Genomic DNA, 23,261 nt, shown 5'->3' with positions numbered 1-23,261 from the left:
AGGACACAATCGCCCAACACTGTTCATGATAACAATTACTACAAAGGCAGATTAGGAGTCATGCTTCTTGAGGCTGACAGATGATAATTTTTTGTTCCAGTGAGGTGAGGGGGTCATTCAGGTTTCACAGATACCTGTATACAGCCATGTGCAGTTTCACCAGTACATGTCCACTAAAATTACAAATCTAGCCTTTCCATGACTCTAGTCACCTCAAGCTACCTTGAACCACAAACCATCTGGTATTCCATTGGGGCACACACAGACATGCACACACATACTATTGTGCATTTCCAAATGGGGAAAATGAATGGTGGTTTTCTAAGGAATGAATGCAACTAGCAGTCACTTCTCCCCTGCTGTACTGAAAATGCACTGAACTGTAACAGCAAGCCTTCACTTAGACTGCCAGCAACAGAAACAAGTCCACAGAAGTCCATTGATTCTTTGGATTTGGAATTAGCTACAACACCACAGCTTTTGTCTTGAAATTGTTCATTTGCAATTTGTCTTGAAACACTTCTAAAAATTGTGAAAATCTAATAAAACACTAACAAGAGGGGTTTTCAATGCAAAATCAATAATGTGTGAGTTTTAGTGTGATGTTTTTTCCCATATAAATCATAAATGGAAACATAGGTCTGTTTTACTCTGGTGTTTACAGAAATGACAACCCTGCCCTAAAATACAGCAAATACAGTTTAAGTTTTTCTTTTCATATGCTGGTAACTTATCCCTTGGAGTCAATCAACTATGAAAATGAATAATTAAAATATGTCTAAATTCATGATTGTTGTTAGTGTTAGTCAGGCTACCCATTTCTTTGCTTTGGATCACAGACTGGGCTGTTCATATGAATGCATATGCAGATGCAGCACTGTTCAGTAGGGAAAATGATGTGTTCATTTGCATCTTCTGTTTTACTTTAAAAAATAGTAGGCCCCACTGTCTGAGTCAGCATGATTCAGCATGTTTGTACATTTGCTGTGATGCAGACAGCGTGTATCATTGGCTTCGGTGTACATGTTTGTGTGACAGTGGTCAGGTTGGGGGCTGTGGAGCATGAGCTGTGAGCTTGTCTGGGTCAAAGTCCAGGGCCACTTTTTGTCCTTGTCTGCCACTATAGTGGCTCATCAGTGAAATTGCTTGCAGGGTGAACACCCTGTAAATTAAAGACTGACACTATTGTGAATTGAGATTTCCTCTGAGGACTCTTTCCATATGAGGACAAACTGCTTGGTTTTCTCTTTTTTAAGTCAAATCTCCCCACCAGCTCTTATCCTAAGACAGTCTATATAAAAAGGAAACTGCCACCCTCCGCAGTCCCTTCTCCTTTCTTCATGGTCCTTCCTCCTCCTCTCCACTTTCATTCACAAGGGACTCTTGACTTACTGAGAGATGCTTCATTCCTTGATGTGGGCAGATTTAGAGCATGGGATTTGGGGATGCCAGAGGGTCCCCTGTGGTTCAGCCTCTTGGCTTGTGATGTTTGTATGGCGTTCATTTACTCTCAATACTGGAGTGCTCGTAAAAGTATGCTCATAAAAAGTGCTCACTTTGTAATACCAATTTAAGACCAATTTAAACCAAAATTAGCTGGCAAAATCAGTCTATTTCTGATTGAATATAGCTGATAAAATTTCTGAAAATGTAAGTAAGCAGTATAATTGGGGAAGCTACTCTACAGTGTTGCTGTGACGTTATGATACACATACAGCGGCCAACTTCATAGTGTTCTGATTATTCATTGCCCTGATGTCATTGGCTATTCATGGCTCATTATGCCCAAGTAATATTGTTTTAATGCATGTAATGTAAATCATCACAATCTGGGGCCACAGGCTATTTAACGTTTTGTTACTTAGTAAACTGAAAACATTAGATGTATATTGTGCTTGGTATTAATATGGATAGACATATCATTTATTTTATATGAACCAAATCATCAGAAAGAGTCAATCTGAATCTAAACATTTTCTGGGATTTACATATTACATACTAAATAGTTTTATGCTATGCCACAATAAACAATGACATCCCTAATTGTCTGGGGACATGATGCACATCTGTGTGTATTAGAGCAGATGTGATGTGAACAGAAAGCTAACAATTTGACACATTGTATTAATCCTGTTCACCAGTATTCTAAGAGTGGACATGCATGCGACTGGTCACCACTCAAAGTGAAAGTGCTGTAATGCAGTGTGACAAAATAAAAGTGACATTAGCGCTGGTCCCACTCTCGTCTCTGGCTGAAATTACATAATTCATGGCATTTGCCTTATTCTGTTTGCTTTACATTCCAACTCTGCCACCACTGATTAATTTGTCTTGTTTTACAGTCACATCAAAATGAAGCTGAAAATAAAATGCATAACATGGTGAAAAATTAACAACCTCTAATTACTGCATGAAGACCATAAATTTAGAACTGGTAATTAAGATTTTTTCAGACTTTTATTTTTTAAGATCAATGTTTGAATGAGATGAATGTTTGATTATGTGTCAGGCACATCAGAGACTGAAAACCTGGGGATGAACATAACACACTGAGGCCCCTATATTTCATGTGCCATAGTCCACAGTGCAAAGCATGGTTAAATGCCCAGAGTGCAGGGTGCAAGGGGTGTGATGGTGTGCTTTTGGTATAAGGTAACAATGCATACATAAAGTAATTTTGCAAACATATTCACCTCCGTTTCTTTTCCATTTCCTCTGTAAATGAATATAACAAATGAATTCCATCATCCTCATTATGCCCATTGTGCTCAGTTTTCCCTCTCATCTAATTAGAATAAACAACATATTTGCTAATTACTGATTTCCAGGCCATGACTTTGCTTTAAAATAGTCATGACATAAACTATATCATAGATCAGTGATGTTTCTGTTTCTGTCAACCCCAGTTATAATATTAATTAGGCTATTTACCGTTATTTTGTTCAAGACCTGTAGAATTGCAGGAAATGCATTCAGAATTTCTTCGTCCTATGCATTTCTCCAACAATTCCAAATTAAATTTATTCGCCATGATGTACATGGTGTAGTCCGCCCATCTCTGAGCTCCTTAGTAAGGACAAATTTGTGTCTATGATTTGATAATCGGCGGTATGCCATGACGCACAGCAGTTCTGTTCATATGGTCATTTAACCACCGCCACATGTGCATTAGAATGCATTAACAACATGCATACAGACATGAAAGGTAATAAACAGAATTAAAAACAGAATTAAAACATGATAAAACAGAAATAAATATAAATTACTCAAGGCAAGTCTAAACAAATGGGTCTTAAGCTACTTTTTAAAAGCGTTCACAGTTTCCACGAATCTTAACTCATTGGGAGAGAGTTCCAAAGTTTAGGAGCCAGAACCTCAAAGGCAGTTTCTTTTCAGTTTAAGTCTACAACCAGCAAGCCCTCATCAGATGACCTTAGTGGTCACAAAAATTTTGAATCAGATTCTGAAATGGATGGGGAGCCAATGCAGGGCCATTGACCTTTTGGAGGATCTGGTTAGGAGTTAAGCGGCAGCATTTTGAACCACTTGTAAATGACTCAGGGCTGTTTTGCTGAGACAGGTTACATTAGTCAAGATGGGGTGACATAAAAGCATGGGTTAACTTATCTATGTCCACTTTAGACATAGTAGACCTGAGCTTTGCAATAATTCTCAGTTGGAAAAAAACATGTTGGCCCAGAATTAGATCCTGGTCCATAGTGATATCTACATTTCTTATTGTGGAAAGTGAAGCTGAAAATAACACAATCTAACCATGTGCTGCACCATTGAGCTGGTCGGTGCGAGCAGGCACTGGTGGGTGCAAATCATGGTCATACATAGCACAAACATTGCAGTGCACCACTTTTTGAAACAACACACACACTACTGTGCCTTTCCTCCCACCTCGGCACAGTGTCTCACCAAAATAACAGACGTGCCCACTGTGCCTCACTGAAATACCAGTGCGCCAGTGACTAGTCACACTTCACACAGTGCACTAGAAAATGGGACCTGGAGAGGGGTGTCTGTACTGTCACGTGCGCGCGCACACACACACACACACACACACACACCTGCTTCTGTGAGTGTGAAATAAGGGAGTTTGTGGTGGTGGTGGTGGTGGTGGGGTATCTCTTCTCTGTGGACAGAGCTTTCATCTCCTCTCTCCTTGCCATTCCCATCCCTCTGAACTATTTACCCCAGCACTCTGCTCTCACTCAAGCCAGTGTGTTTGTCTTTGCGTGTGTGCATATGTGTGTGTATGTGTGTGTGTGTGTGTGTGTCACATCCACTGAGTGAGAGGTCAAAACACTGTCATGTTAACACCACTGTCTGTCATATTCTCATCTCTGGACATGCACACACACACACACACACACACACACACACACACACACACACACACACACACACAGGCTCACACAAGCACACAAGCACGCACGGCACAGCAGCAGATGTTTACCCAGGATTGACCCGGATGCCAGTGATGCTGAGGCTTTAGTAAACCTTAGTGTTACAGATGGGCCTCGCCCTGCTGAGCAAAACAAGTGTTTGGGAGACTGCCTCCTCGGTCATATACTTGTCATATCAAATAGCTGGCAATTGTAGCATCATCTCAAAAGTGAAAAAACATGATAAGTGATTTTCAAAACATGCCTTTCTTTTAGTTTTATGAAGGAGATGGGCAGGATTTATGTGGCAGAAAACAACTCTGGACTGTCAAGCAGGGACTAATGTCGTTTCCATAAGAAGTGAAGGGACTGTGTGCAGCTAAAATCACTGTTTGGTAGATAAATACATCATTGCTCACCTGAAATAGTTCCAAAAAATAAACCTGGCTCCATCAGTTTTATTGAGATAATCATATTTGATTTTTAAATTGTAGTTATTTATTTATTTATTTATTGTATTAAGTCTATAGGTAATACAAGAAAACAAATAACTTAAAAGGAACATGCCAGTAGTTCTGCATGTTGAGCGTGATATCTACAAAAAAATGAATATACTTCATATTTCTGCTAATCTAAACCCTAAGGTTGTGTTTCAGAACAATTTCATTTTTCCTGCCTTTTATCCAGCCGTTGGTTTCCATTCATTCCACTATGATATGAAAATGAACTTTCAGAGACTTCAGACCTTCTTCACACCGGCATTCCATCACTGTAACAAAGTCGTCTGCATTGGATTTCCTAAAAGTAGCAGCACTGTTGTGTTCTGATGACTTGAAATTGGACTGAGCAAAACATTCCTTCCTCCAGGGAAAATAGTCTCCAGGGAAACGTTTGCTTCACACAGCCAATTACCATTTCTGTCGTTGAATGGCAATGACTTTATAAGGTGGCTGTTTCAACCAAAACTTCAAATTTGAAAGTCGAGGGATTTTCACATTTGTTACATTGATTGATTGATTATTGATTATATCTTTAGTACCCCCACATGATTTGCAAACTAGTTCATTGTAATGTAAAATGTGGGTAAATTGTCGTAAACGGGCCACACATTCAAAATCACTGCTATGGTCCTTTAAGTGTTTGTAAAATGCCAACAGTCTCATTTCTTTCCCTGTCCTTTTACATTTCTTTCCTCATATATTCCTCATCATTCATTCGTTTATTCAAGAGAAATTGAAAGTTGTTGCTATGTCGACTCAGCAGACTAGCAAAGTATAGGCGTTATTGTGACGCCATGTATTGTGAGCAATACATGGTTTTGCTCACAAACCCCTCAGTGCATTTGTTGGCAGGGCAATTTCTGCAGTTGGTGCAGTTTGTTTTTTCACTTCACTAACTTTCCTTCACACTGGCAAAAACTCATCGGCAGCGACAGTTTTTAAACGATGTCGAGCATTCAGAATTCATATTCCTATAGAGAGTGTATGATAATTCAGGCTAGTTGCTCTGAATGCATTATCACGCACCGTGAGACAGTGTGTGTGTGTGACAAGACCTGCATAGCCTTTTCTTTCTCAAAACGGAGAACATGAAAATTTTAGGGCGTCATTTTCAAACACTTCGCCGAGAGCTGAGCTTGTTTTGATTATTACAGACAGTCCTGTAATTGCAAAGTGCCAGCTGAAATTTTCTACAGCTCAGGTCCGCTCGCCTAGGCCTTATTTTCCGAATGGGAGCAGGAAGGTAGGGCCAGAGAAAGAACATTTTCTCTTTCATAGAGTCAAAAAGATTCAAATGGTTTCGATTTCACAGTTTGATCTGTTTTCAATTACTGGGCCGGGCCGCGTACAGAAGAAAACGCTGAACAATTGAAATCAATCAGGGCAGCAGGGAGAGACAGAGAGTGAGCGGAAGAGAGGATGAATTGGAAGGAGAAACAAGGGGAAATGAAGAAAAAGAGAAAGAAGAGTCTGGGGAGAGTGGGGACTCCCAAAGAAACAATTGGATTAGACAGAGAGAGAAAGACAGCGATATAGAGAGGAAGAGAGTGTTTGATAAATGGGGTGTGTATTTAGCTTTCACTGTGAATGAGGCAGGGTGTGATGATGTGTTGTCTACTTGCGCTCTCTGTCCCGCTCTCTCTCCCTCACAGGTCAGGGTTTTTGGCCCAAACGCTCAGTGTGTTCAGCGGGAGAAATTGGCCATTCATTGCCAAAGGGTGGGACGTCTCGCTAGTTCTAATGGCTTTCACAGCTGGGTCTCCCCTCTGCTCCCTCCGTCGTCAGGTTTCATCCAACATCAAAAAGACACACCTTCCACTTGGCTGCGCTCACGTTTCCCCGGAGGAAATCAGAAACTCTTGGCTTCTCACAAAGCCCCTCGCTAGCACTTTGACCCCGGCACCTGATGGTTTTTGCAGTGGGTTCTTGAAGTTCTGCGTGCGTAGCGCCGGTCGCAGTGGCTTTTCAGGCAATCGCAGGGAGTATATGTGGATCTCCGAGGCTTCACAGCTGTCAAACTGGCAGGCGGAATTCATCTTCGCCAGCATTCGTCAGGCTTTGTTGTACGAGCAGCAAAGCAAGCACTTGGCCCAGCCTGACCCGGATCACAGCACACTCTAGTATATTACAATTTACCACCCACTGTGTTTTGCAGAACTTGAATCACGGCTGTATGTGGTTTGATGTAAGATGAAACTTTAAAGTAATAATCTGTGAAACTTTCATATAAACATACGTCTGGTTATTGCCGATTGATATAACATCATATTGATTTAACCGATATATCTAATTCATTAAAAAAAATACATTTGCTGTTCTGTCTGGTCGGTCTTTCTTGGGAAAAATCCTCTGGCACCCAGCAAGTGATGCGATTTACATTTCCCCGTTTGTTTAGAATAAACGGAAGATGAACTGGAGAGTTAGCATGAGCCGGAAATACATAAACTGAAACTTTATCAGCAGAAAATTCAAAGGAGAAATGGTGGGCCACTGTACTGTGAAATACAGCACTGTCTCACTTGCCAGTACTCCATCTCATGGGAAAGTGCAGTGCAAAAACATAGCAATGACCACTTAACACCAGAAATGTTGCCAGGAAAAAAATGTAACAAAATCCTACTTTAATGATCCCTGTAGGGAAACTTCGAAGGGTGCAGCCTTCCCAGCAGCACTGCAGTACCACTTCAATGCACAGAACAGAGAAAGCCTATGTCTGTGTATTAAGTTGTCTTCTTATAAAGGCTGTATTACATATTAAAAGGATAGTAGATTCTGTGTTGTACATCGAGCTACACAGAGCCACAGAGATACCCACACCTATAACAACATATAAACAGACAAGTTTGTGATCTGATTTCATTCAGTTTCATCAAGATCTCCTCTGATCTCCTCTCCCGCAGGACCACTGGTTTTGGCGAGTGAGAGATAATTCGGTGATGCCGGGCTACCCCATGCTCATCAACGTTTTCTGGAGGGGCCTGCCACCCAAGATAGACGCCGTCTATGAGAACAGCGAGGGCAAGTTCGTCTTCTTCAAAGGTAGACACACACTCCAGCACACCATTATCATCATTATTTCACTGTCTAAGGCACTTTTTCACTTCGGCATCAAGAGCCACATTGTAAAATTAGTGTATATGTGTATACTGTATGATTATGTCTCTTTCAAAATACTCTGTACTGTCTAATACATGTTTCAATACTCGGGAACATATATAGTGTATTTTTATCAGTAATAAGTGGTGCATTTGTTGTAACTATGCTCAACTGCAGTATTCCTAGAGCTTATCTAGGTGCTGCATATCCATTTAAGTTGCACTATGAAAAACTAAGTTGGTTGACTGAAGTGAGATTGAACTGACAAAAACTCGGAATAAGCATGGGGGAATCACATACCTCAGCTATCAAATTACGTACTTATTCTAACTTTTTGTCAGTTGAGTCTAAAGGGCTCTCACTTGAGCAGCTGTATAGAAGATGCTGAACATGAAAATGCATTTTTTTAAAACTGCACCTTTAAAGCGATTGTTCACTATTAAAATAGATAATATTTCACTCACACTCAGAAGCTGCTATGTAGGACAGCAGTGGTGCTATCTTCCTCTCATTGTTACTGAGTGCTGGATACTGGCTGGATGCTCCACATGTTAACCATTGAGGGGGACTTCCTCCCGGCTACTATCCCCGGAGACACCAACACTGAACAGTTCAGCAGCAGAATATGCACCCATGACAAAATCACTGCCACTGTGTCCTTCAAGCTGTTTCTCATTTCACTGTCAATAGAGCAGAAAGTGTTGATTGATTTCAGTCAAGACTCCCATTCCACTTGTTTTTTAAGAGATTTGTCTGTGTACCCAAATCTAGAGTTAGCAAGCCAAGATTATAGCGATTTAAAGCTAATTATGTTTAAAGCTCACAAACCACATAAATGGAAAGGCAAATAAACATAGCAGTCTTGTAAACTCATATTTGCATACACTTCAGTGAGGAAGAGAGACAGACAGACAGAGAGGGGGTGTTGATGAAAGGATAGGTAAGCCATGAAGCCCTAAGTCTGCTGGGATAAAAACTACAAATCTTTCAGACTCACTCAAATCCATTTCTATTTTCGACACCAAACAGTTCCTGGAAATGCAGACTACTGGTCCCATGTGCACCACAAGCTCTGGAAGTTTGATTTCTGTGCTTTTTTTCCCCCTTTTTTTTCTTTTCCAGGGCTGGGTAGATTTTAGCAATGGCATTGCACACCAATTTAGAAAATTCATACTAACAGAATGTCATTTTTCATCTGAATACGCATAGCTGATTTCCCAGAAGGCCTTACTTTGTTTGTCTCCATTTGGAATGAGAAATTAGTAGGAAACTCGGTCATAAAATGAAGAGCAGTATTCTAGGTCCTTGTCTCTTCAGCCTTTTTGAATATCCTCAAACAGCTCCTTGTCTGACAATGAGTTCTCCTGTCCTACACCGTGTGATGACAGACATAGGAACAAGCAAAGCATTCTTGCTATATAAAATCAATGCACACATGCAGGCCTCACACTCTAGAGTGGGCAACAGTCGAGGCCGAGACACTGATTAGCTTAGTGCTGTAATCACATGTCATACCATGCCAAGAGGAAGATGTCACCACTATACAATAGAAGTAGATTCAGTTCATTCCTATACTGCTACCTGGTGCCAAATTTTGGCACTACTTCCAAGTCGTAGTGTTTCTGTTTTTCTATTCCACTGACACATTGGATATGCAAGTCAAGAGAGTGTAGTCACTCCACCATTCGGGGAAATATGTAGCAATTGAATAAAAGCCTGTAGTCAGCCCCGCTAATCAGAATTAATGTGCTAACACAAGTGTCACAAGTGTCAATCCCGGCTCAGCTGGTAGGGTCCATGATGACTGCGTTCTGGAGACCTGCTGCTGCCTGATGAAGTCTAACATTTAAGGCTACACCAGGCAAGATTTTATCGAAAATACACCAGCCTAAATAACAGTTTTTTGCTTCACTTCTAAATGAGACACTGTAGATTCACCCTGTTTACCCAAATTAAATTTTGATATCATGTCTGGTCAGGCAGTTTGTCTTCCACAGGAGGTGTACAGTCAAAAACAGTGAAGGGCAAATTTTCAAATTGTCTTTTGAACAGCAGTGAGTAAGCAATCTGTCCAGGGAAACCTGCTCTCAACAACTTTTCACCACCTCCTCTGCACATTCAAAATAAGACATTTCAGGCTTCACTAATCTGGAGAAATCTGAAAGTGCACCTGTATTTCTCCATTTTGCCCTTCCAGCATTTCTGTCCACCAAAAACTGCTTTTGAAAGCATTGGTTTAGTGAAAATGAGAAATACAGAGCATTTCATGGTTTATGGCATATAATTTGTTTGATTGTTATGTGATCCTGGCTGGAATCAACTTGTTGAATGAACTAATACAAGTGTTGAGCTGCAGGTGTGCGTTAAGGTTTTTTTTTTTGTTTTTTTTTTTTGTTTTTTTGGTGTTTTGTGGATGGCCAACTTTTCAAAAACTTTGTGAACATGCTTGTGTGGATGAAAAACACTATCACACTCACACAGCATTTTTAGAGTTCTCTAGATGTGTGGAATTGGCTGTAGTTTACTGAGTTGTGGGTAACAAAGTCCTTCAGACCTTGGCCAGTGGTTTTCAAATCAGTCTTTAAGGACCACTCGTCCCGCAAGTTTTTGTTCCAGCTTTACTCTTGCACACCTGGTCAAATCTGGGCCTGTTCAGGTATTTCAACCAATCAGCATTAAGCCCTTGATTGAATCAGGTGTACAAGAGTAGAGCTGGAACAAAAAACTTAAAGGACAGGGGTCCATGATGAGTTGATTGAGAACAACCAAATCTTAGGCCATGTCCACAGTAAGCTGGGTAAATTTGAAAATGTCTCTGTTTTAGTCTTCCGTCCACACTGATGCTGTAGTATGGAGGGGTAAAACAGTGCTTTTTGAAAATGCTGACATAGGATTGTCACATGACCTAGGCCAGAGGTGTCCAATCATGTGCCATGGAGGGCCAAGAGGCTGCAGGTTCTCATTCCAACCAAGACCTCCACCAGGTGACTTCACTGATCACCTCACCTTGAATCAGAAAGGAGGAACTAATCAGTGAAGTCACCTGGTGGAGGTCTTGATTGGAATGAAAACCTGCAGCCTCTCGGCCCTCCATGACACATGATTGGACACCCCTGACCTAGGCTGTAGTCTTGTATAGTCTAGTCTTGTAGTCTAGGCTGTATGGGGACTTTACATTTTTGGGGCATTTCAGTGTGGACAGCAGGCTTTTGGTAGTGTGCTGTAATGTGGATGGAACACCAAAACATCAGATAATTTTCAAATGTACCCTGCTTAGTGTCAAAATGGCTTTATTCTTGCTGCCACTTTGGTCTGCCACAGTGTGAAATTGTCTTGCGCAGCTATAATTAGGCCAGTTGATCATAACCCCCATAGAGAAACAAATCTTGCACAGGCATAGACAATTTTAAAAAAATACACCTCACTCATTTGTGTGTTTACTAGCATTCAGTTTGCCCCAGTATGTTTTGTGTATGCTCTCCACTTCAACCTCAATCTCACCCCATCCCACCCAAATCTGTTGAGACACAAATCCCTCACACAAACCGCTCCCTCTGATTCACACACACACACACACACACACGCGTACACCAGCCCAACCCACACAGTCACACAGTGATACCACATTTGTAGCAAGATCTGTTCTGTGTATCAGGCTGGTCTTTCCTTCAGGGAGGGAGAGCCAATCAGTGCTGGATTCTGTTTCTCCTTGATTGGTTGGATTCTTTGTCACAGGACAGACAGAGCTGTTCACTTCATTCACCTCACTGTTACCTGCAAACCTGTCTTGGAGTGTGTTATCTTTGATCGTGTGTGTGTGTGTGTGTGTGTGTGTGTGTGTGTGTGTGTGTGTGTGTGTGTGTGTGTGTGTGTGTGTGTGCGTGCGTGTGTGTGTGTGTGGTCAAGGAATTTCTAGAATATGATGGAATTTTTTTCCGGTGTAGTACAAAAAGGGAAGAACAGGGAATGTCAGACTTTCCTGATTGTTCACTTGACTAGCATGTGTTGTACAACTTGTTTCACATGTTTATTTCATTAAATGGCTTTCAGCCCAATTATAATGGACACCAGATTGATAACCTCTTTAGCAAAATCAAAAAAACTAACTAGGAAAGAATAATAGCTGTAGGATAGTACCAATTCATCACAGTTATGGAAAGTCATGGACAGGTCATGGCAGTATACTTCGGGGTCATGGAACTCTGCTGTGTATGATCGTCCAGGTTTGTGTACATATCCATGTGTGCGTCATTTGTCCACATGGCTGTGTGTGTGGCCCATCTGAGGAGGAGGAGGAGGGAGGGGTCTCTGTTGGGAGCCGTGTCCCTCCTATATAACACTCGTCATACGTTGTTCAGAGCAAGCAGGGGATTAGTCCTTATACTGCAGCAGATGCCGGCGCCTCCATGACATCAAAGGAGCCCTCAGAGCTCTGAAGATGAGGCTAGACTTTGCCAGACTTTGTATTTTGAGGGTTATGCAACTAGATTCAGATTTTTTTTATAAAAAAAAAAAAAAAGAAGAAGAAGAAAGAATGAAAGGAGAATCCCAGGATAGAGAGAGTGGTACTTTCAGAGCTCTCTTTTTGCTGAATTGAGCCTAACTAATTCATTTTTGTGGGAGGGAGGCTCAGATAAGGCCTGGGTGGTGTGTATGTGTGAGTGTGTGTATGTGTGTGTGTGTGTGTGTGTGTGTGTGTGTGTGTGTGTGTGTGTGTGTGTGTGTGTGTGTCAGGGCCAGGGGAAGTGTGACCCTGCTGACTGGAGTGCTGTAAGAGAAAGACCAAGGTAAAATGACAGGAATTTCCTTTCCAAGAAGAGGCCACTGCAGGCCTCTCCTTCCCAGTTACAGTCAACCAACACCCTATCCTCCTGCGCTTCCACCCACCCACACCTCCACTTCCTTACTCCCTCTATCCATCCATCCATCCATCCATCGACTTCCATTCACCACAGCCAAATAGAATATACACTTCTGTAAGGTTTGTTTTAGCTTCCAAAGTGCCAGATGGGTGGAATTTGCCGAGTGAGATCCTGACCACATAATGCAGTCAGTGCAAGAAAGTGTAGAAAACCAAAGAAAAGTATTTGAAAGTCAATGATCTGACTTGTCTTACTCCTGATTTCTCATGATATTGCAAATCTCATCTATCTAGCACTCTATACTGGTTAAAACTCCCTCTTTAAGATTTATTCACAAACACTTCTTAGTCACATATCCTACTTTTCTTAAAGGACCATACCAGTGATTCTGTATGGTAAGCATAATATCTACAAAAATGTATATACTTCATGTTTCTGCTAATCTTCTCCCAAAGCAAGCAGTCATATTTTAGAACTCCAGTATCATTTTCCATCCATCCCACTAGGATATGAAAAAGAACTTTGAGAGACATCAGACTTTCTCTACACCAGTGAAGAAGTTGAAATTGAGTGAAACGCTCCCTCGCCCTGAAAATAGTCCCCAGGGAAACATTTGCTTTCCACAGCCAATTATCAGTTCTGTGGTTTATGAATGTTTACAGCTTTGTTAGCCACAGAAGCAGAACATCATAAGGTGGCTGTTTTTTTCTTTTTCTTTTTCTTTTTTCGAGTTTTTTTTTAGTAAAGTAATAAATGGGCCAAACATTCAAAACCACTGGTAAAGACAAATTTCAGATCTGTTCAAATAACCTTGCATATATATATATATATATATATATATATATATATATATATATATATATACATATATATATATATATATGTCCCGCAGTTTGATCTTAAAGGCTGTTTAATGCCAGCAAGACAGTGATGATTTTAATCAGCAAGCAGTACAAATTCAGCTATTCCTCAAAACACCACTCACATCAGAAACTATATTTTCTGGGTTTGGCCTTGGGAAAAAGTTGTTCATGTTTAGGAATATCGATTGATCTGTCAAAGAACATGAGAGCAGCATTTGTGCATTCTGTGTGGGAGTTGATTTTCCGAGTATTACATTGACTTTTGCAACATAAAACAGAAAAGCCAAATATCCAGCCTGGTTTGATCAAAAGCCGCTCAGATATGCATCAGCGTGGCATGTTGGACAGAGGTGGACTAATGCAGTCCTGTCCTTGACTGTCTCCATGCACCTTTTCTTCTTGCAAAAGTCACACACGATCCCTGTTGTTTCTTCTCATGTTCTCACTCTTAGCTTTCATCTCCAGCCCCTGAGTAGTTTTCACCTTGAAGGTTTCGGATCATAATGAGTCAAAATAATTTTTGTGGAATCTGACATTGCTGAAAGGGAGTATAAATAGTATTTCTGATTTACAAATACTATCATATATTCATAATCCTTGTGATGAATGTTTTTTACCACATGAAATATATTGTAATGATTAATCAAATGATATTACCTGGGGAGGGGAAATAAAATATCAGTTTGTGTCTGTGTGCATGACGTGAGTCAGCATCCCGAGATATTTAATAAGCTGAAATATTGGATATCTCCCTCTTTTCGTCTTTCATTCCCCTTCTTTCTAAGTCACTGTCTTATCTTTATCCCCTCCTCCTCTTCCCAGGGTGACTCCCCTCCTGTTTCCTTGTCCTTCTTTGCTTTGTTAATATGTACCCCCCCCCACATCCCCCACGCTCCTTCCTGCTGACCCTCCCCAGACCTACACCAGCGAGGAAGAAAACCACTTCCTGGGGTCGGCGGGGGTTAAAAACGTGCTGTTTAAACTAATTATTCCACAGGAAAATGGGAATAAGTAGTGTAGAAATAAGGTGGAGAGAGGGAGAGGCACAGGAAACTTGTGAAAAAAAATCTGTCACGAATCGCACACTACAGACTCATTTTTGTAATGCTTCAACGAGCAATTTCTCACAAAATAAATTATTGGTCCCATGTGTAAAAGCAAAGACACATCCATGTCACACCCCTCCCAAACATGCAGTTTATACCAACAAATTCTTCCCTCGGGGTCTGTGGCACTGTATCCAAGACCTAGAAAAATCAAGAAAAATACTTAACTCTTGACATTTTTGGTACCCAGTTTCAACTTATCTTAGCTGAATCTCAGCTGGTGCTGGTTCAGTGCTGAAAGTTCCCAAAGTAGAGAGCTCCTTAGAGCAAGAGCGACTTATCATCACGTCTGTGTCCTACTTTAAATTAAAGCAACATCAACACCAAATACTGCGATACAAGGCAACAGGTTATTGCTTGCCATTTGTTACAAAGCTTGTATACCTGTAGCTTGTATATCTGTCCTCTTTCTCCATGTGTCTCCTGGAGGTAAACCCCTGATGTTACTTGTCCTCTCTCTTCTAATATTTTTTCCCGGTCTTTCTTCACGTCTAGGAAAGCAGTTCTGGGTGTTTAAGGACACTGTGCTGCAGTCAGGATACCCCCAGGACATCTCCAAGTTCGGCCACGGTATGCCGGCCCAGAGCATCGAGACTGCCGTGTGGTGGGAGGACGTGGCCAAGACCTACTTCTTTAAAGGGGACAGGTGAGTGAGCAAAGTGTCAGCAACAGAAAAAATAACTTTCTTTCAAGTCAGTGTTTGCCTCCTCTAACTTTCAAAAGTTCCAGATTCTTAAAAGCTGAGACCTTTTCTTTATTGCATGTATGATCTTGCATTTTGTGGGGCTGACATAGACACCAGGTCGTACACAAGTATAATTCCTTCATCATCCTTTAATTGCTGGACTATCATCTTATATATTTATTTCTGTTGATCCAAAATTTTGTTGTCAACATCATAGATGTTGCTCCAAACATTTTTTGGAAGAAAAAAAAAAAAAAAAAAAAAAACATTTTTATCTACTGAATCACCAAGATTAACCCCTTTGAAACCAAATTCACTTGACTTATTTAAAAAATATGGATGTAATGAGTCAATCTGCAAGGTATGACCTGAAAATTCACAAGAGATTAGTAAAAAAAAAAAAAGAAACTGACCAGAGAATTAGTAAAAAATAAGTGGGAAAACTAGCGAAAAGTTAGTAAAAAGAATTACAAGACAGCTATTTACAATCACTCTCAATGTATATTTCAAATTAAATTACAAGAAAATTTCCCCAAAAATTTGTAGAGAAAAAAATTACACGGTGGTTTTCAGAGTCCAAAGTTCTATGTACAATAGAACAGGGCATGGTTGCTCAGTGGATGGTTTTGTCATCTCAAAGGGTAGGTTTGAGTCCCAGCCCTCGTCCTTTATATGTGGAGTTTGCATGTTCTCCACATGTCTGTGTGGGTTTCTGATCAGGACACAATCCAGGTCAGGTGCACCGAAGACTCTAAAGTGCCCCTATGTGTGAGTGTGTATGCCTTTCTGAGTGTGTGTTAGGCCTGTGATGGACTGGCAACCTGTCCAGGGTGTTTCTAATAGACTCTAACCCCAGTCACAACCAATTTTAGGAATAAACCAGTATAGAAAAAGGACAGATATTGGCAATAGTCTTGCCCCTTTCCTTTAAAATGATAGATATCATGCATTTGGAGTGATTGCATGTAAAAAAAAAAAAAAAAAAAAAAAAATCAATAAAATTATGTCTTTACATGTAAAAACCAAACGTCTTTTTTGTCTATCAAAGCTTTTTTTCATATTTCATTTACATTTAAGAGCTAGAGTAGACATATGAAAACAATTTATTGATCTGAAGTCTCTAGTCCTGAAATATTTAGTAAGAGGCCAGCAGGCAGCACGCAAAACTGTGGTTGTTTACTGTAACTATAATGAATAAATAATGCATATAATGAATTTCAGTCAGCCAACTCATGTGTAAAAGTTTATGAAAAGCGTGCACAGATAAATACATGAATGAAAATGGTCGGCATAAAACGTTGTCTTTCATCTATTTTGATGTATTTATTTGACATAGTTTTACATACCAACTTTACAGACTTTCTCCATGTGTACATTAAGTATGCGGAAAGCATTACAACCAGATATGTTTTATCATATCAGCTATGGTTTGTGTTCTGTCCCTGTGTAGGTATTGGCGGTACAATGAGGACATGAGAACCATGGACCCTGGCTATCCTAAACCCATCACAGTATGGAGGGGTGTGCCTGAGTCACCGCAGGGGGCCTTCGTCGACAAAGCCAATGGTACGATTACTCCCGCCCAATACAGCCAGTAACACTTGCCAGGCAGTATTGATGTCAGCTGGTCACTGGCACACACTGTTGGGTATATATTACAGGCTAATATTGATTGACATTTGCCCCTATTCTTGCACTGCTTGTTTAGGTGATATATGAAACATAATAAGAATTAGACTGACAGGAAGGGGCTTAGCTGTTTGCATATTGCCAATGCCAGCTCAAAAGAGGTCAACTCAAGTAAAAGGACCGTTAGTCTTTTTATTTTGTTTTTTGTTTTTTTGTTTTTTTTTTTTGTTTGTTTTTGAACTGTTTCACAAGCAAAATGTTCCAGTCCGTCCAGCTCCATGTGCCATAAGACCCAGTTGGAGCAGGGTTGTGGAAAGCAGAAAGGACAAGACCACCGCTGGGCACTCATTCCGGTTTGAGCCAGCTGGCCCTCGCCGAGGGTGGGGAGGCGGGCTGAATGCCCCTGTCATGACTCAAATGGCTCAACCCATTGGCCAATCAGATGTTGTGAAGAGAAAAAAAACTCTTTCCCTATTGGATGCATTATGCCAGGTGGGTTCAGGTCTGGTCTTGGCAGCTCCTGGGTTGGAAAAAGCAGGGCAGGTGGTGATGAATGCTCACACCATCTGCGCCACGGATCCTCTGCCAGCTCTGTAGCCGGGCTTGTCTGCCGGTGATGCCAGGTGGACCGGGCATCAATCGGAGCATGAAGGGTGGATCGATATCCCAGGGAACAGTTATGCGTGTGTGTATGTGTCACTGCATGTGCGCGCATCTACGTTTGAGCACATGCTCACAAGTGTGAGTGTGTGTTAGCTGGCGTTTATTTGGCTGACTGGCTGTGTGCAGAGACAGTGTGTCAAGCGGCGCGCCCATAACATTGACCCAGATAACCAGGCATAATTGAGTATGCTGCTGCTGCTGATGATAGTGTGTGTGAGGCAACACGTTTCAGAGCAGGGACCCCGGGGCGATGTTGACCTGGCTCTAACCCACAATAACTCAGCCTATCTCACCTCCCATCCTCCCTCCTCTCCCTCTTTCTGTTGCTTATTATTCATGCTCATCACAATACTTCATGTCTGTTCTGCATCGCCATCTATTTGTTGCTTTGTCTGGGTCTGTCTGTCACCAAGTGTCCCGTAGCCAGACACTTTTTTTTTTTTTTTTTTTTTTTTTTACCCCACTTCATTTCACTTTGTTTCAGCGCAGGAGAGAAAAAAAGTCTGGCTGAAGCTGTTGCTGAGTTGGAAAGGAAAAAATTCCAGAGAGCATAAGCACAATACTGAGCTGAGCTCGCAGCAAAGGTGTTCCATACAGGGCCGGTGATATGGACAAAATCAAACATTGTGGTATCTTAAACAAATTACCTCAATATGGATATTATGGCAGCGTTGTAGGGATGACTGTTGGTGCTTTGACTAGATATTTAAAAATAGTCATTAGTAATGCGAATACAATGACCAAGCAGGTAGAGACAACCAAAATAGTCTAATAAGTTCATAAAATTCCCTCCCTCTGTTGTAATGCAACCTTTCAAATCAAGACAAGACATTACTTAGACTACAGGGTGTGAAACTTGCATAATCTATCCTCCAGATTATGTCGAGGTAAATGGAACCAACTTACTAGACACACTGTTACCAGACACACACCTAACATTAGCTTAGACGTTTTGGTGAAAATCATTGACAAAACCCTCCAATTTTAGTCAGCTATCAAAAATAAAATAAAATATCTGAGTTGGTCGTATGTGCTTGAGAGAGAAGAAAAGAAAGGCTTCCTCTATGTACCAGTTTCCTCCATTTACAATCAAATACCCCGGGAAAAGTGTTCCCAAGTGGGGTGAAATCGATGATTTTTTCCAGGGGGAGGCATTGAAATGAACAGCTACATAAACTTATAAACTTAATTAGTGTGACACCAAGAGAGTTGCCTTCCCTGGCTCTCACACACACTCCTATAAAAACCTAATCACACCATTGTGAGTTGAAAAGCACCTCAACACCTTTTTGTTTCAATGTGACATATGTTGTTCTGTGGTGTGATACGAGCCGTGGGGTTTGGCGTCTGGATGTGTGTGTTTTCTCTCTATGAACAGCTATAATTAGTCCTGAGGGACAGTCAAAAACACTTCAGTTGAACAGCAGAGCTGAAGCTGAAACAATGGCCAAATCTGAAGGAAAGAGTTTTCATTCAGTTTCAAATATTTGAACTTGATTCACCTTACCAGAAGGGTACGATCACTGCACTTTCAAATCAATCAGTGTTTGTCCCAGTTACTGGATACTGGCTGGATGCTTCAAATTCTAACTCTTTGCCTCCTGCCATTGAAGTGGACTTCCCTGCAGCTAACATTCTGCAGCTAACATTCTCCTTAATCAACTCAAGTTGTATACTTAGTCCTCTGATGTTGTATACTTAGTCCTCTGATGTCATTTTTTAAAATCTGTGGATACTGCTGGAAAATGTGAATTTCCTTCGGAATGAATAAAGTATCAATCTATCAATCTATCTATCTATCTAAATGATAAATAAAGTGTTTTAAAGCCCAGTCAAGTATCTGCATTGATGCAGTGGTGACACAAAGTTGATGGTCATTTTAAAGAGTAATTAAATTCTAGACCCAGATCCTTGTGAAGCTTGACCACTAATGTTGAAAAGCAGGGTGCCTGGTTTTTGGTGGCAGGTGATGTCACCACCTGTTTTACTCGATGGGTGGTGACGTCACCTGCCACCAAAGCCCAGGCTTCATAGGTCAGGTTTCATAGAGCTTTGGATGTGGGTTTTAGTTGTTCTAGAACACTGGACCATCCAAATAAAGTGTCGCCAAACTATATACTTAAGCTCACATTCATTTTACACTGCTTTGTTTTAATCTTTCCCGTTGCAATCAGGAGGTGGAGACAAGAACAACGGAAAAACATGAACTTACACTCCTTTCCTCTTTTTTTCTCACCTTAGGTTTCACCTACTTCTACAAGGGGAAGGAGTACTGGAAGTTCAACAACCAGTTCCTCCGCGTGGAGCCGGGCTACCCGAGATCCATCCTCAAGGACTTCATGGGCTGCGATTTGACGCCCGTGGACCCTGAGCGTCCGCCGGCCGAGGACGGCAACACGGACGTGGTGATCGAGCTCGACAACGAGGCCAACACGGTGAAGGCCATCGCCATCGTCATCCCCTGCGTGCTGGCCCTGTGCCTGCTGGTGCTGGTCTACACGGTGGTGCAGTTCAAGAGGAAGGGGACGCCACGCCACATACTGTACTGCAAACGGTCCATGCAGGAATGGGTCTGAGAGACGGGAAAGAGATGGGAAGGCGGGACATGGCACGGGAGGAGGGATGATGTATGTTAGGGCTTGGCAAAAACGGAATGTCAGCCCCCACTTTCGAGGAGGTGGAAGTGGCTCGGTGGACTTCGGACGTCTGTCGGGAAAACATATGGCCATGCCTCCCCATCTCGGGTGATCTGATCCCTTCATTGAGACCCAGGGAAACAGCCAGACGGTCTGCCAGTGGCCCCTCACACTTAAGACATGATTCCCAGGACTTTTAAGTTGACTTTGCTAACCCCCAGCCTTTTTATCTAAGGGGAGCAGAGGAGCAGAGGGAGCAGACACTTTGAGGGGGATCTTTGCCTAAATGACCTTTAGTCCCAGTCCAAACGAGGAGGGTCAACGTCACTTTGTATCTCAGACACTTCGGGTCCTATCCCCTCCCTCGCTTTCTCTTTGCCCAACTTGCTCTTAATCGGAGAAAAAAAACTTTTCAGGGGAACACAGACTCTTCCCTCGGTGCACTGCGTTGTCATCCGTCATATCAGGTTGTAGAAAAACAACAAAGTCAGTTTGTTCTTTTGTATTTTCTGATCTCGGCGTCCCCTTTACATCGCGCTCAAAAGATAAACAGTCCCAGATAAACACGTTAAACATCTGACCAATCTCCTCCTCCTTTCTCTGCTTGTTTTTCATTTTTGATTTTTGTTCTAATTTATTTTATTTTTTTCTTGGAGAAAGGAGGTCCTGATCGTTCCCTTTAACATGCTCCTGAAGAAGAGAACAACCCAAACCAAATAAAATGACTTTCTCTCCAAAGAGGATCACAGTTTTTTTCTTTCTTTCTTTCTTTCTTTCTTTCTTTTTGCTCACTTTTTTTTTTTTGTCTTTTTTTTCCTTCCCTTCTCTGGATCCTTTTCCAGTGATTAAGAGTTGGGGAGCTCTCTGACTGTTGTGGCAGTCTGTCTGAGACACAGGGGCCAAATTATTCTGCAATATTTTAACTCGCCTTAATTATAAATCATATTCTGCTTGTGCTTGGTTTTTGCTGTTGTTGCTGTTGTTTATTTTTTAATTTGTATACTACTTTTGTTTTTGTTTGTTTTGTTTATTAACGAAGCTAACAAGCTTCTCGTGATTGGTGTTTCTGGATTTCCTACATTATCCAGAATTCTCGGCACTGGTTTGCTGAGCCAATCAGGACACAAAAGAGAGTCAGCCTGTATTGAGAGTAATGTATTGTATTGTAAAAGATGCTCAGTCAGAGTGGGTAGAAGGTTCTGGAGAAAAGCCACTATTTTTGTGTGTTAAGATATTTGTTACTGTCTAACTTGCTTTTATCACTTCCATAGGACGGAGGTCAGGCTTGTAACGAGCTTGAGAGTCTTGTTAAGTGGATTTGTTCATTGTTATTTACTTGTCCTTGGCCCATAACCCCCCTAGTTTGAACAATAGTTAAAGTGTGCATCCAAAATGGTCATTCTGTATGGTATATGTGAATGGACAGCCCATTTAAGAAGAAAAAAAAAAAAATCTTGACTGCCTTGTTTGAGAGAGCCCATTGAAGTCACAGACGCCTACGATTCCCAGAATGCTTTTGTCTCCTGGCCAAGGACCAATAAAGCGAGACACCAAGTCAAGATCAGTGCCTGTGTCAAAGTGCATGCAAGCATTTATATCCAACTGGTTCTGCTCAAATGTGGCTTTGGTCCCTTCAAAACCTGAGGAGGAAGATTCTCAAACTCTGGGAAATACCATGTTTGCATTTATTTTTGTACAATCCATTGTATCCCCCTGACCTCCAGGTACAATGAAACCTAAAAAGAAGAAAAAAAAAAAAATTCTGCAGTCTTAAAAGATACAAGTGGTACATTTGGGATACCTTAGCTGCTTCAAGCTGAGCTGGAATTTAAATTGTAATTATATCGTATTGTTTTTTTTTTTTTAGTAATTCAGATTGGCCTGAAAAACTCAAAGCAATTTTGGTCACCAGTTTCAACTGCTAGCGAACATGTAGTGTCTTCGCTTTCAAGGTGAGCAGTCATTGAATGTGTGTCTGTTTTCATCGATCGCATACTGTTCTTTTCTTTCTTTCCTGTTTTCTGGTAAAAAAAAAAAACAAATTGGACATCTCACAATGACTTCTTTGTGTAAGACTTTGGGACAACGGAGAAACGTCCTGACAGAATGAATAAATTGATCAGTATATGATGAAGTCTTGCCTTCAAACTCGTATTTATAATGTGTGTTCAGTCCAGGTCTTTGCCTTTGGTACTCAACGTGTCAGCTGCCATCTGCTTTGCTCTTTGCTTCGTTTATATATATCTGCGAGCTTTTGGCCTTTCACAGTCACTAGCTTTCCATTTTCGTGCACCCTGCAACCGTTGCTATAACTGTCTCATAGTTAGAACAAAAAAGCTACATTAGACGCTTTTCATGTTGTCCCCAAACGGCAGCAAATGGTAACTGTTTGAAATTTAAGGACTTCAACACTCAAAAATCCTGTAGGGAGACATCAGTAAACTGCACACATGGAGCTTTCTGTTGGCGTTGAATGCATTCCACTGCATAGACGCCCGCAAGAAGACAGAAAAACTTTTAGACTGATAGTCCAGTAATTTTAGGCCAAAATTGGGGTCAACCTAGGACAAATTGCAAGAGAAGCAAACTCAACTGATTTTGTATCCTCAGTTTGTCAATTACAAGTTCTTTGAATTATTCTGTTTACACATGCATATCACACATTATCTGATTTGATATGCGCTAAGGAATATAAGGAATAAATGCCAGAAGAGACATTTAAACAGTGAATTACAAGGTCACTACATATATAGTAACCTTTTAATTCAAGGTTGAATTGACTTTTTTTCTTGTCTTTGTGTGTGTAATCATCTTGTGAATTTTTATA

General features: G+C 41.1%; 1 protein-coding gene across 1 annotated transcript in view; it reads left to right on the top strand.

The window, feature by feature from the left end:
• Positions 1-21,867, top strand: part of mmp16a (matrix metallopeptidase 16a (membrane-inserted)) — an 88,621-nt gene extending 66,754 nt beyond the window's left edge. The window contains exons 7-10 of the mRNA XM_030079823.1: positions 7,795-7,933; positions 15,317-15,467; positions 16,957-17,072; positions 20,040-21,867. Coding sequence (XP_029935683.1) covers positions 7,795-7,933; positions 15,317-15,467; positions 16,957-17,072; positions 20,040-20,374 — 741 coding nt within the window. The 3' untranslated portion in view covers positions 20,375-21,867. The remainder of the gene's footprint in view (positions 1-7,794; positions 7,934-15,316; positions 15,468-16,956; positions 17,073-20,039) is intronic.
• Positions 21,868-23,261: the final 1,394 nt, after the last annotated feature.

This window comes from Myripristis murdjan, chromosome 20, assembly GCF_902150065.1.
Source record: "Myripristis murdjan chromosome 20, fMyrMur1.1, whole genome shotgun sequence".
In the NCBI taxonomy this organism is placed as follows: domain Eukaryota; kingdom Metazoa; phylum Chordata; class Actinopteri; order Holocentriformes; family Holocentridae; genus Myripristis; species Myripristis murdjan.
The sequence above is the reverse complement of the archived record's forward strand: the minus strand, read 5'-3'. Positions and strand labels throughout refer to the sequence as shown.